Here is a 15,296-nt window from a genome sequence, read left to right as displayed (position 1 = left end):
GGCGGGGAAGGTTCTGTGGGGAAGGTCCTATGGGGAGGGTGGGAGGAGGGAAGCTGGCACTGGTTTCCCCTGGACCTAGAGCCACCTTGTGGCAGAAGTTAAATAAAGGAACCCGAAATAGGTATATATTTGATTTTGTCTTTAATAACTTGTATCTCAAGGAAGCTCCAAATGCTTTGTAGCCTTAATGCTACAAAACAAAGGTCCAGGGAATCAGGACAGCAAAACCTGACAGGGCATTCACAGCCTGGTGCTAGGGTGCAGCCATGGGAGTAGAAAAGCCCTGCACTACACACACACACACACACGCACGCACGCACGCACGCACACACACATACATAGACACACACCACACACACACACACACACACACACACACCACACACACACACACACACACACACCCCACACTGTACCAAACGATGTCATGGAGAGAAGAAAACACAAGTAAGTATAATTTTGGCTCATTGTGTACAAAGTAGATAATATAATAAAATTAAAAATTTAGCTCTGGGGCCAGACTGCCTGTTTAGGCTTGAATCCTGGCTCTTCCACTCATTGTGAGTCACTGGGCAACTTATTCACCCTGGGTGGCAGAGTCCTCATCTGTAAGCTGTGTCAGGCACCCCCACTCCCATTGACCCTGTGTGGATTAAGGAAGAATGAAGCAAGTCATCTGAAGTAAGGCATCTTCATTGGTGACAGCCACACACTGCTGCTGTTATTTATCCTACCACTGCTGTGACTTCCACACACCAGAGACATGCAAGGAAAAATATCCCCCATAAAGAATGTTATGGGGTTGAATGCAGAAGGAATAAGATGTGATTACATAGTTTCCAAAAGGGGCAAAGTCTCTCCACTCCCAGCACTTCATTAAGGCATACCTAGCTTTGAATCCCAATCTCCCACTCATTGCTGATGGTGGTGACGCTGGGGGTGGGGCACTGTTTGACTGTTCACTTATCAAAGAGTCAGTAAGAAAGCACACAGCATTAGTGTGTCTCTAGCACTGTCTCCCTGCACCCAAAGGAAAGCACCTGCACTAGCTGGGCATTCAGGGAGAAGCTCTTTGGAAAGGATTCAGTGCTAAGTGCATAGATGATTACCACAGGAGAAACAGTAACACTTAGGGGATGTGCTCCAGCGCCTTAGTCATGCTGGGAGCCGCACACTGCTGCTCTTCCCACTCTCCAGAGGGCCAGCCATAGGAGCATTGTGACAGCTATTGCCAGGACCTTTGCTCTAGGGAGGACAAAGCAATACCTCACCCTCTTAAGGTCCCAATAGCAAACCAGAATTCAATGCTACCAAAGCTCACCTGGGAGAACCAATGATTTTATTCTGCTTACTTACAGAGCAGTAGGTCAGGGGCTACAGGCAGGCGCGGGGCCAACTTTAAGGCAGCCACACTGGTAGGTATGCACCCAGCAGGGATGGTGGTTACCACAGCTGTGTAGATGGAGCCCACTTTCTTAAGTCTTTCGCCCAACGATGCACTTATGCACTCTAGCCTCCCCATGGACCACCCGCAATTAATACAGAACTGCAATACAACTAGTTGGGAGGGGTGCCTAAATACTCAGGTGAGGGTCCCATGACCCTTTCTGACCCCTCCTTCAATGAGGGAGAGTCAAGAGCCAACAAGCCCAGGTGGAATGATCTTTTTGCAAGCAAGCCCAGAAGCCTCCTGAAGACGGTGGCAGTTTGGAATGCTCAAAAGTCTCCAGTGCCAAGCACTACTTGGAGACACTTCCCAGGGAAACCACAAACAGTCTCAGTGGCATGTTGATGCTCAAGCAGATGCTGTTGCTGGATTCAGCCTTCTCAACGGCACTCCAGGTGTGGAGAGCAGGACTGGCCCCTGCTTGGACCCTTCCGCCCCGTGTGTATGAGCCATGAATGCAGTTCTAAGCCCACAGGGAGGAGCCCAATGAGATGGCAGGATGGGCAGATGTGTGGAGTCAAAGGGATCTGGCCTCTCACCTCAGGCTGAGTTTCAGCTCTACCACTTAACTAGCGTTGGTCATGGCTCATGGTGGCCAATAGAGTCACCATAAATTTGAATCAGAATCCAAGCAATGAGAACCTTAAAGGACTAAGTGCACACAAGGGCTTCAGGGCTCTGGTTGATTCCAAGTAGTAACAAAAAAGCAAACAGTAGGGGCTTATTCAGAGGGGCAAAGACAAGCAAGGTCTGGGGGTCACTGCCTCTGCTACCGCCGCAAGCTGCAAAACCATGTGACAGTACTGTCGCTCAGAACACTGACCTTGAGTGGCAGACAAGACAACAAAAACACACAATTACCACCCGTATACACTCTACCCCATAAGGCAGCCAGGGGTTATCTCCCCATCTTCCACAAGTGTTTACATCAAATGGGGTCTCCACTTAGCCCTCCATTAACCTGAACGCCCACTGAAGAAAGCCTCTTCTTCAGCACCCTGTTGGCCCAGTTCAGCTCTAATTATCTAGACATAGCCTCACCATCTATAAAACCCATTTGTTCAAATGTGGTACAGAAGAGGCCTCTGTGATGGGGTCAGGCAAAGGGAAGGATAAACTCAGACCTTACCCCTTTTAACCTTACATGCTAAAAACTTCCCTGTTTGTGGCCTCTGATGTGACCAGTCTGGGTACACTAATCATAACGGGAGAACAAGGTCCAAACCATGTTTGCAAAGTGAGTGGGTCAGAAAGACAGGAAAAACAAAAACAAAAAAAAACCAACTCAACTATTTGTAAGTTCTATCCACCACCATTGTCTGTGTGGGTGCCTTTTCTATTCTGGGGGTACAACATCCTAGACTGGGCACTCTGCTCTATCACCTTCCAACCTAGTCAGTCACAAGACAGACAGAAAAACCCAAGTTACTTCTCAAGTCAGGGGAGAGCCTGGTGAAGGTGTCTGAAGGCACCTCCATGCAGAATACCTGCCAAGTTAGTGACTTCTGGATGAATGGACTTCCACAAGAGAAAGTAATTCAGCCCATATGACAGGAAATGAGTTAAGAAAAGACTATAGAAAAAGACCACATGGTTCCTCCAGTGACCAGGCCTATGGCCTTAGGCTAGTCCCTTAATTATTCCAGGAAATGTAAAATTGTAATCAAAGGGCTGTTCTTCCTAATGGGGGCAGGGGCAGAGAAGCTTGATAAATACCGCTGTCTTTCCTCTCTCCTCTAAGTTCTCTCTCTAACATGGACAAGGGAAACCCCACACACAAAGTTACTTTAAGAGATGGGTTTAAAGATCAGAACGGCCTGCCCATGTTTTAATGTCAGTGTCTACACACACACACACACACACACACACACACACACAGACAGAGGCTGGAGATTGTTCTTGGTTAAGAGAGTGCAAAGAGACAGGACAACTTGAAGTGCTGTGTGTTCCCTAACTGAAGTCTCCTTGGAGGTGTGTGTGTGTGGTGGTGGTGGGGGGGGGGGTTACACTGAAAAACCCTGCTGAGACAACTGCAGAATTGTGGGTAATGAGACTGCACCAATGATGAATTCCTCAGTATGACAATGGGGCTGTGGTTAGGTAGGACAATGTCCTGTTCTTAGGAGTCATATGCTGGAGGATCTAGAAGTGTCCTAGTGCCCGCCACCTATAAACACACAAGAAGAAAATGCATGCAAGACATGAACTAGCCACCGAAGAAAGGGGGTGCAAGTGATTGGAATTTCTCAGAGGTGGGAAACAGATGCTGTGCCAGGGCTCAGTATACTCTTTATTTCCTCACATCTCCCAGTCACGCAAGCAGATGCCCTTCAATGTCTTACCATGTCACATAAGCAGGAGCAGACATCCTCATGGCTCGTGTATCATGGACGAGCACACCCTCATATATTATACTATGTCAGGGAAGAACAAGCATTTGGATGTCATATCATATGAGCACATATCTTCATATCACATATGCACACATCCCTGTATACCCCACTGTGTTACATAAGCACACATCCTCCTTACTGTGTCATTTAAGGGCACATTCTCATGTCTCACCACATAAGCACACACCCATGTCTCTCACCATGTCATGCAGACACACGTGGGCCCTACAGGAGGGAGGCCTCGGAGCCTGAGCACCCACCTGGCTGCAGTACCCGGATCTCCAGCAGGTTGGAGGTCCTCTCCGCCAGCCTTGTCCAGGTGTTGTTGTAGTTCCTCCGCCACAGCTCTGCCACACACTGGTACTTGCCTGCCTCAGTGTCACTGGCCCGGCTGATGCTCAGGCGGACATTGTTGCTGGATTCGGCCTTCTCGATGGCAGTCCGAGTTCGGAAGGTAGATGACCTGTCTCCCCACTGAACCCCTCCATCCCGCGTGAAGGTCACCAGATCGTGGAACTCGACCGTGCCCACTGGCTGGAACCGCCATGTCACCGACACGGGGACTCGGGATGGGTAGTGGGGTTTGATGATGCACTGCAAGTCAAAGGAGTCACTGTAGGTCACCCCTGGCGTCCGGGAGACGGCTGTGACTGCAAAACCCGTTTCTGCAGGGAGAGCAGAGAGGTGAGGCAGACACATCGGCTTCTCTGGGGTAGTGTGTCTTCCAATGTGGGTCACCTGGCCAAGCCGGTAGTCAGAGTGGAGGCTGCACGTTCCTAAGCTTTCTGCTCGCGAGCGAGCTATTTCTTTAGGTGTTGGGCTGAGGTCCAACTCAACGGTTCCTAAGACTTTACACAAAGAGGGCCCAGGCTATTCTGAGCAACCCAGCCCTGTCTCCTCCCAGTGAGACCTGAGAGCCTCATGTGGGTTTACAGCACTTCCTCCTCTAGGCTAAGACACCAAAGCCACGACCACTCCTAGCAATCCCAGAATTCTGTGCAAAGCCAGTTTCCTTCACTGCATGTACCCAACACTTTTAGATACCTGTCCCTGGTCTTCTAGTGCATGACATCCTGAAGCAGGCACATGCAAAGGGCTGTCAGCCTCTCCTCTAAGTCCCCACAAGGCCTAGGTTCAGACAGGTATTAAGGGACATATGGCAGGAGGGCCTGGTCTCCAGTAGATGGACACCTGAGGTGGGTGGGGCATCACTCTGAAATTGAGGTTCCTGCAGTCCCAGTGGGCTGTGGCCTCTCAATATTTCTCACTGACTGGGAGGCATCCCTGGCCTCTAACGTTCATTCTCAGTACAAGGGAGTCACAGTTCCTTCAGTGTGGATGGGCACATTGGCGAGGATCATATGAAAGTAATGCTGGTCGGTGTGTGCCGAATGCTACGTGCCAAGCCCGGTATGGGAGGCTCTGCATTCACCCCCTCATTGGATCAGCACTGGGAGCTCAGGTGGGCTTGCTGCACCTTTTGCAGAGTGCAGAGAAGTCAAGTAAACTGCTTGCTATTGTGAGTAGTAAATGGTAGAGTCAGGGTACAGCCCTGTGTGCACCTCACTCCAGGGCCAGCCTGGGGTTGCTGTGCCCGGGGAGTCATCAGACTGATCAAAGGCACCAACTCTGCAGGCAGTCACCTTCTTGGGACACTTCGTAGCTGTGTGACATTGAGTAAGTGATCTAAGTCCCCTCTGCTTCTGTTTTCCTTTCTGTAAAGGGTCCTTGTGAAGTTTACATGAGTATGTAGGACATCACATACACTCTAGAAAATATGCGGTTTGTCTAAGAAACCAAAGGGCTGAAATACTTTAAAGTCTGTGGTGAAACTCAAAGCCCGGAAAGAGTCTTCGGTTTTTCCCTGGGGAGTTGTTAGAGAACAGGTTGGCAAAAATTGCTGAACTCTCTGGATCTTCAATTTAAAAAATGAAGACACAGAGACCGACCCTGTGTGACTGTGATGGCCACTTAGGCAGTGGTGTGTAGTATACATGCCATAAGAGAGGTAAAGATCGCAGGGCGGTGGTGGCGCATGCCTTTAATCCCAGCACTTGGGAGGCAAGCGGATCTCTGTGAGTTCGAGGCCAGCCTAGTCTAGAAGAGCTAGTTCCAGGACAGGAACCAAAAAGTTACAGAGAAACCCTGTCTCGAAAAATCCAAAAAAAAGAGAGAGAGAGAGAGAGAGGGGGGGGGGGGAGATAAAGATCAGGGATCAGGGATACCAGGGAACAGGTCCTGTACTGGGTGTTTCTGGCTTCACATATGAAGCCATGGTGCCCAAGGCCAACACAGGCCTACACGGTGGACACAGACCAGAGTGCACATAGCCACGGTCACATAGTCACAATGGTCTGTGGGCAGCCTATTAGTTCATCCACACATCTGTCACGGTTAAAGAAGATCCATTATTAATTATAGCAATACAAACATTTTTATGTGTCACTGTTTACTTTAGATAATGACTATGGCTGGCTGGACAACCACGGTCCTAGTTCTAGTGGGAATCTAGAGAGGGTCAAGTGAGCAGAGCTGGCCTCAGGAATCCAAGGGAGTGCTACTCCATCTGTCCTGGCTGTGAGGGCGGCCAGATACATGGTGAGCTTAAGAACACTCCCAGAGCAGATTACCTGAAACTGTAAAATTCCTTCCAGGGAAAGCACCCTGACTCACCCTCCCTGGATACCCTAATGTCTTCAGTGGGGAACAATCTACACGTAGGAGATCTCAGAACCATCTCCCAGGTTCCCATGTCCAAGTCCACAGTGGTGCTAAGCATAGGCAGCAGGGACTGCGATCATCACTGGAGGAAGTTTCTAGACACAGACATCAGAGCTGCCTGGTGACTGCAGAAGGCAAGCCCATCTTTGGTATGAAGCATTCAGAAAGCTGATGCAATCGCAGTGAGGTGCAGGGGGACACAGGCTGCATCTGGGTTACATGATGCTGTGTCCGTTCCAGGGCCTAGACAGCAGCCAGTCTAACCAAACAGGCCCCACAGAATGCCAAGGGTCTAGAGCAGCTTCCTGTTTCCTGCTGCTTGCATGTCTCTTTTTACTGCATGCCCTGCTTGGGGAGACACCTTGTTACCCTGAAAAGCCCAAGGATTCCTACAACAGTGACAGGTGGCTTTCCCCCTTTTCAAAGCAGCTGGAGGGAAGCCCTGGCACGGGGGAGTTAAACATCAAATGGAAAACGCTTTATCACTAGAAAATTGAAAACAGACATTTAAGAATAAAGCCAGTGCTGCCCTAATCCCAGAAGGGAGAACAAGGACTTGGTCGTGGGCAGATCTACCTTGCGCTGCTGTCTTTATTGAGTGCTCAACAGCACCACCAGCCTTACCTGAGGTGGTGACACAGTCCCTGGGAATGGGGACTGACAAAGCTTCCTGACAACAGAAGGCCTGACAAAGTAAGTTATCTTCTCAGCAAAGCAGCAGGTTGGTCTTTTGAAACCGTGATAGATGGACTGCATCTGGCAGATAACACGGGAAGAAGCCTCTTTGGATATCCCATGAGGCGCAAATTCAATCATACTTGGTTTCTGCAGATCTCAAGGTATCTTTTCACTCCGTGCAAATGAGGAAATGCTTTTTTCTTAAGTGGGAGCTTCACAGAGGAAGAGATAAAAACACAGGCCTAAATGGGACAACTGAGCTGAGTACTGAGACTCGGCCAGACGTGGGGCAAATGCTGTGTCGTGGGCAATGGGATTTCCATCCTGTTCAGACACTTTGGGGGGCTGGGCTGTGAGCAGCTGAGTAAGACACCCTGTGGGTGGGAGAAACTTATCACTATACCTGGTCATTCCTCCTTTCCAGGCCAGTTTTACCACAGCCATGTCCTGCTAGTTGATGTCACTTATCCACTAGGGTCCTCATACCACCCAGCTCACCCAGCGCCAGGGATGGCAACAGGAGTCCCTAGCCCCAGGTGCCCCACCCACCATCTACCGTTAGTTTCCTCAAGCCCTTCAATAAAACACTCTAGAAGATACCATTATCTCTAATCAAAACTTGCTTGCCTTTTTGTCATGCGTGCGCATGTGTGTATGTGTGTGTGTGCATGTGTGTGATGTGATGCATATGAGTATATGCATGTTTGTCTGTGGTTGTGTGTGCATATGCATGCACACACAGGCCAAAGACTGACGTCAAGCATTCTCAATTGTTCTTCCACCTTATTCGATGAGGCAGGGTCTCTCAATCAAACCCAGAGCTAACTGATATGGCTGGTCTTGATCGCTAGCTTGCTCTAAGGAGCCCATGTCTGTCAGCTTCTGGGGCTAGAATTACAGGCATGTGATATGGGATTCCCCTTTGTATGTTGTAAATACTGTTGGTTAATAAAAAATCTGTCTTAGGCCTGCACAAGACAGAACTTAGGTAGGCAGGAAAAACTAAAATGAATGCTGGGAGACATGCTGGGAGAAAGAAGGTGGAGTCAGAGAGAAGCCATGTAGCCCCACCGGAGACTTTTGCTGGAACTTTACCGGTATAATACACAGATTACTAGAAATGGGTTAAATTAATATGTAAGAGTTAGCCAATAAGAAGCTAGAGCTATTGGGCCAAGCTGTGATTTAAATAATACAGTTTCTGTGTGGTTATTTCGGGAGTCTGGGCAGCCGGGAAATGAACAAGTGGCCTCCTACAACAGGCATGATGCTGGGCCCACTCAACATTTTACTAGGGTTCTGTGAACCTGAACTCCAGATCTTCACACTCACAGCATCTCCCCCAGGCCCTCCAACCAGAACACTGCTAAAAAGGGAAGGAGCCTGGCAAAAAGCATCTGCCATGGTCCCACTGCTCACTCACCGAGAGCCGTGATGGAGACAAGGGTACTGGCACGGCGCTCTCCCACGATCTGCCACTCTCCATCCACAGCCCGTACCCACTCGGTCACATGGCATTCGTACTGGCCCTCGTCCTCCTTCCTGCTGTTGAAGATGCCCAGGCTGAAGGAGTTGGGCTGCACCTGCTCCATCTGGATGCCCCCGAAGCTGCTGCGCTCCCAGTAGGACGAGCCCGGTTGCACGGTGCCGTCCCGGTCTAGCCACATGACGTTGCTGCGGCGGTTCTGCCTGTCCACAAGCTGCCAGATGACAGAGAAGCGGCCCTGCAGTCTGCCCACTGTGCGGACGCTACAGGAGAAGTGCAGATCCTCGCCCTCGAGGATGACGCTGGCATTGCTGGCCACCTCCACGGAAATGCTGCTTTCTGGGGAGGAGAGAGAGTGCCACACTGGGGGTTTACGGTCTCCAGGGCACCCCCCTCACAGATGACACAGGAAGAAGGGTGCAAACCGAATCCCATGACTCTGACAGTGAAGGTCAAAGGAGCCAAAGCTCTGATTTGCTCTGACAACTTACTGCTGTAAGATCTGGCTGGTGCAGACCAGGCATTGCCTCCTAGATCTGGTAGTCTAGAATGCTCTTTGTTTGTGGAGTGGATTGGGATAATGAGCTCCTAAGACCTAAGAGTAAATCAGAACCTGAGAAATTCAGTACAATGACAGGGTGTTGATAGCATAAAATTATTTCTGGGTGACCTGTTCAGATGCAGTTCAAGGCTTTTGGCTCGGAGTTTCGGCATGAGGAAAAACTTCCTAATCCGACCACACCCCAATCTTCCAGCATTTGGAGCTACAGCAGTCAAACAAAAGCTATAAAATCCTTAGTATGCCATTTGAATCCTTCGGGGAAATATTAGGAAGTAGAAAAGATGTCAGGAAGTACTTGGAAGATGGCACGTGCTTGTGTGTGGAAAATGGGGCACAGATGGTCTAGCCTCACCAGGAGTGTGTGGGGAGCGAAGTTTCATGTTTTCATTAATACAGAAGCTCACCATCCACCACTCCCCTGTTCTACCCACTCATTCAGCCCTGGGGCACCTCTGCTCGCCACCCTGACAGTCTGCCAAGCAAAGATGGGGATAAGAACTTCACTCCCAGCCTAGCTTGGTCTAGCCTTTGCCACTCCTTTGGATAGCTGGTCTCAGTCAAGGGGATGATTCAAACTTGACAAGTCTCAGCTTCTTCTTCTGTAAGATACCATTTTTAACTTACAAAAGATTAAAAAGCAAGTAAGACAATCACACAGACTGTGTAACACACAGTGCGCTTTTTAAAGGCGGTGTCCACAATCATGATTGATCTTACTATACTCGGATATTTCTGCCTTCATAAACAGCATGGCTAACACTTTCCTAATTATGCATATATTATTTTGTATAATTACCTATATTGAGTTCAATAAGCTCATATAAATTAAACAACACAACACATAGTGTCATAACCAATTTGAATTCGATTTTCTAGGCACCATTGACAATCGATTAAGTCAAACCCCAGATCAAGAAGCACACCCGATTACTGCAGCATTTGGATCCACTTTATTCTTCTCCCCTTCATTTCCCCATAGACAGAAACGGCAAAGAAGAGCACCGGGCCTCAGCGCCTAGCGTTTGTCATAGTGAGTAGGCTGTGCTTGCTCCATAGGAATGTGGGAAGAGCAGGCCTCAGAAGACAGCCTGCCCATGGTAAGGCTCTTGTCGACAGGGCTTCGGAGCTTGGCTGCACTGCCTGCCTCCTGACTGGAATCCTGGTGTTCTCACCAAGCCTCAGTTATCACATGCACAGTTGGGACTCTACCGAGTGTCTACTTAGGATCACGACACTGAGAAAGGAAATGGGGAAGTGGGCAGAACTGAGGCATTCCACTGCTGAGTTACAGCCCCAGTGTTATTCGTCATCACCAATATCCTTCCCCACTGTTTTCAGCTCAAGGTGAGATGCAGAAGACAGCTTCAGGATCAAGGAAGAAAACCCTCTGGTCTGTCTCATGCAGAAGAACAACCTGTCAGACATCAGTCATATGCCCTACTGCCACCCCAATGGACTCCTAAGGACATTCGGGATGGCTATTTGGAGCAAGCCTGGAAAACCTAGATAGAAGGAAAGCCTCTGGCAGCCGAGGCCTAGACAAACACGGATCTGCTGCTGCACTGCACGCTGTAACTATTTATCCGGGTTCCCAGGCTTAGAACAAGGTAAAATCCTCCGGACTGAATGAAAACTAGGACAGAATCATTCAAAATCTGAGTGTGTGTTCATAAATGAAATTCCCAATCAGGAGGCTGCCAGCGGAGCACAGGCTAAGCGCAGAGCAGCGGGTTCGGAGTTAGAGCAAATGTTCCTAATGCAATTGCAATCTCAACTGCTAACTGAACAACCGGATCAGACACTTCCCTGTGTGTGCTCTGACGTCTCCATTCACAAGATGGATGTAACGCTAGCTTGGACGGAGATTGGAGGATTGAGAGCAGAGAGATCGTTTATGCAGAAGCACTTTGGGTTCTTAGGAGGAAAGGTGCCATTAAAATCCAGGGCATTATCACCATTACCGATTGATTGTTGTTCTTCAGTAGACTTACCCAAGTGGCCTTGGGGCAGGATCTGGTGCTGCTGGGGGACTTTAACTACCCAGTTATCTGCTGGAAAAGCAATATAGCAGGCCACAGATCATCAAACAAGTTCTTGGAAGGGCTGGGGGAAATCTTTTAGTACAAAGATAGAGGAAGCAAACAGGGTGGCCGCCCTTCATGCCACCCTCACGAAACAAGGAGAGATTAGTTTTAAAGCACGGAATCTGTGGTTAGGGCAGGCACAGGAAAACAGGATAAAGAGTGTGGGCATTCAATCTGATCGTTTCAACTGTACATATATTCAGCAAGCACCTACTCTATGCAAAGCACCATGCAATTGCAAGAAAAGCACCAGAGTTCAAGGTTACGTGTGTGTGTGTGTGTTAAGTACAATAAGCATGACAGAAAACAATCCCATTGATGAAAAGAGAGAGAAGGGTGACAGGCCTCCTCAATCTATTTTGGACTTCACACTCAACAGAGAAACATTTCAAACACATAAATGTGTAAATAAAAATGTAAAGGAAATCATTACAAGGCTAAGAGGAGGAACAGTCCTAGGAGCTAAGAAAAGGTTAAAGGTTAGTTCTTAAACTGGACCATCTTGTTTAAAAATCAGAGCATTGTGAGTTTTGATTAACGTTTTGCTAAAAACAGAACTGTGAGAGAAAAGAGATTAATAAGAACGTCTCGACACCATGGATATTTTAAACACAGCATGCATGCACTCTGTTCCCAGAAGGGCACCACCCATCCTAACATGGTCAGTGTGCACAGAGGTAGAGCCCCTGGAGCAGCCTTGAGAGGCCCAAGCTCTCGAAGCACACTCCAGCAAGGCAGACACCCCATCCCTGACCATCTATGTGCACATTGGGATGAATCTATCACTTTGTGCACACTAGCCGAGTGCTCTACCACCCACTGCCTTCTAACAATGCAATTTCAGTACAGAAGAGACAATTAGGGAACTACCCGCCTTGATACCTGGAAAAACCCAGACAGCAAATCCTTCCTAACAATGCAGTTGATGATACCCAAATCCTCCCATAAGAGATGAGCTCTCCTTCAGTGAGATTTCAAGGCAGGCCTCTACCCACTTCTTCTGGGATTTAACTCCTCCAGAAGAGCAAATGACTTTCTGGTCTTCTCCCAAGCTGAGCTGGCAAGGCTGGTGCTTTACACCACGCTGCGTGAGTTCAAGTCTGCAGGTACCATCTCCAGCCAAGACATGCCCCTGCTGCTTTGTAGACCCGGGGCTGGAGAAGGCAGAGAAGCCCTCTCTCTGGTCATCTTATCCCGGTCTGCCCCTTCTGCCTGGAGCTATTCTCTCTCCACTACTTCTCCAATATGGCACTAGTCACTGCACCAGGAACTAGTAAGCGATGCACTTCTACTTACTGAGGGGAAGGACGACGATGGGGATGTTCTTGGGACGCTTGCTTTCCTTGTCGATGAACTCGCCAGTGACAGTCTTCTCTCGCTCTGTCACCCGGCAGTTGTATTTACCGCTGTCTTCCTGGCGAAGGTGGTATATCTTAAGTACAAAGACACCGTCACCCTCTTTGGCCACTTTAAGCTGTCCCTTGGCTTCACGGTGGGCAAATTCACTGTTGAGGACCGGCACAGCGTTAGGCCCCATGGTGGCGATGAGTGAGCTGTTGAAGGCCCAGGAGACGGCAAAGTACCGGTCAGGAATGTTCTGAGCCTCTAGGATACACCTGAACTCCACTGCCTCGCCCACTGTGTGTAGCCGCTTATCTGTCTCCAGGCGCACGGTGAACTCTTTGTCTGCGAACACAAACAGACTGGATGCATTCTGGGCAAATGAGGGCTGCAACCCAAACTGCTTCAGGAAATCCCTATTCCCCAACCTTCTTCATGACACTAACCACAGAGACGACTCAGTGTTCATCTTGAGAGAAAAACCCAACTCCAGCCATGCAAACTCTTAGAGTCCCAACCAAACCCAGGCGCTCTTAGGAGCTTACCACTTGCATCTAGAGCAACGGGACTCTGTCAAGGAGCACACTGCTCCAGATTAAACCTCCGGCGCCTGCAGACAAGCTTAGTCTCACTCAGTGGCAGCTGGCAAAGGTCCAGGCCTGAGTTCCACTAGAGCAGCATGGTTACAAGGACGTTTGTCTGCTCAGCAGATCCTGTAAGACTCACCTCACAGAGGTCTGTGAGACAAAATCAGGCGCTGACCCCAGTTCTAATCAAAACTCAGGTGAATTTACTGAGATTCTTCTCTACCACTATAAGAATACTGAGAATTAGATGTGGGTAAGACAAACTAGCTGCATCCCACAAAATGTCTTTGCACCAGCCTACAACCCACTGGTCATGACTTTACTCAGACAGAGCAGCACAGAATCTACTTTCACTAACAGCCAAACACCTCTGGAAATGGCCAAGGATCAAGGCAGGAACTCTCCCAAGGGCTGGTATCTATCTAGGCCCAGCGGTATCACCACAGCAAACAATGCCACGATCTCCAAGAAACAGAGTAGTTGATGGTCGACTCAAGAGACTTCACCCTGTAGCGGGAGGCACTCACGGTGGAAGTGAGGGGACAGGAAGAGGACTTAGGACTCGGGGGAAGTGGCACCATCTCCCCTTGCTGTGGGAGCCCGCAGCTCCTAACTCCTTCCAGTTCCAGCTATACTCCTTGAAGAGACTACAGAGGGAAATCCCATCATGGTGGAGTGTGAGCGTCTAAGCACTCATCAACCTCAATGCCATAATGCCCTTCCCTCTGCGGCATTTCTGGGCCATCACTACCACCTTCGAGATCCATGCCTCGGTTGTCCCGAGCCCATCCCTCATGCTCTTCAAGCTCATGAGCGTCCTATTTCCCCATGGAAATGGACCGTGGAAAAGGAAGCGTTGCTCTTCTCCAGTCCACTCAGTATGTTTTCTCTTCGTCTCCTCCTTCCACACAGGTCAGTCTCCTGCGTCAGACACCATTTCTTGCTCGTGACTAGCTCCTCCCTGTATTACCCAAAGCCCTCTCAAGAATACCTGTGACGTGTCAGCTGTGGCCTCCGCCCCACCTCACATGAAATAGTCCTGGGAGACAACGGCAGAAAGCAGAAGGATTTTATTCTGCTACCGTCTGCTAGGGCAACGTACCCAGATGAGACCGTGCCCACGTTATCCATTGTCATTAGCCCTCTGATCAATAAAACACAGTGATTCATAATCCATCATCAACCCTAAAAAGCACTCCTTCCAGGAGACTGCCCATGTGGCATACAGGGGATCCCAGGGTCTCAGACCTTCTCATCTGTCCTAGGCTAAGTGGGCTACCGCCAGGGCTTTCCTCTTTTGGCAGCCCCGGATGCTGCTTATCCCATGAGGATGCCTCAAGTTCCATGGAGCCTTCACATTTCCTGGAGATGCAAACCCCCCTTTCTTCAGAGCAATCTGCTCTTGCTTATACCCAATCAATCAACTATGGAATTTGACATAAGCTATATCCCCTTTTCCTAGCCCGCTGACATCTGGCTTCCTGATCCCTTGTCCACTGACCTAGTGAGCAACACCAATGGCTGACCCGACCCTCATCCTCCTGAGCAAGCTCTAGCCTCTGGGGCTGCTCTCCTCCCTTGGTTCCAGGACAGCATCCCTTCTGCCTCTCCCTGCCTCGCCTGACCATTCTGCTCCTTTCACAACAGGGCTTGTTCTCGGACCACTCGGTACTGCCATGGGTCTCTTGAACTTGGTCCTATTCTTGCCCTAAGGGCTCTCACAAGTCCTCCTCACTTGTGTTAAGTCTTTAGATGTCCATGTCCAACGACACGATGGGTGTGTCATGCTATGAGTGTCTCTGAGAGTCCGCTTACAATGGACCCCTCGACTAAGTTACAGAGACTGCCACCAACAGGTGAACAGACCTCCCAGCAGGGCTCTGCACATCCCCATGACCCTGCATCACTGCACAGGGAAACGTCACTCATCTTGGCAGCCCTGGGGCCTCGCATCACACCTTCAGTGCTGGAAAGACTAATGTCTATTAAAATAAACA

The 15,296-nt window shown here is 49.4% G+C and overlaps 1 protein-coding gene across 2 annotated transcripts in view; it reads right to left on the bottom strand.

The window, feature by feature from the left end:
- Igsf3 (immunoglobulin superfamily member 3) overlaps nucleotides 1-15,296 on the bottom strand; it is a 90,600-nt gene that overhangs the window by 18,209 nt on the left and 57,095 nt on the right. Inside the window, exons 5-8 of one of the 2 annotated variants that reach the window (XM_041637991.1) lie at nucleotides 12,668-13,057; nucleotides 11,279-11,338; nucleotides 8,663-9,064; nucleotides 4,101-4,505 (exon numbers count right to left, since the gene is read on the bottom strand). In XM_041637991.1, the coding sequence (XP_041493925.1) occupies nucleotides 4,101-4,505; nucleotides 8,663-9,064; nucleotides 11,279-11,338; nucleotides 12,668-13,057 (1,257 nt within the window). The remainder of the gene's footprint in view (nucleotides 1-4,100; nucleotides 4,506-8,662; nucleotides 9,065-11,278; nucleotides 11,339-12,667; nucleotides 13,058-15,296) is intronic. The other variant, XM_041637992.1, reaches the window with a different exon arrangement.

Source organism: Microtus oregoni, unplaced genomic scaffold (genome assembly GCF_018167655.1).
Source record: "Microtus oregoni isolate MIOR12 unplaced genomic scaffold, Mior012 000054F_ref0000373, whole genome shotgun sequence".
In the NCBI taxonomy this organism is placed as follows: Eukaryota; Metazoa; Chordata; class Mammalia; order Rodentia; family Cricetidae; genus Microtus; species Microtus oregoni.
Note: the sequence above shows the minus strand (reverse complement) of the source record. Positions and strands in the feature narration are given on the sequence as shown.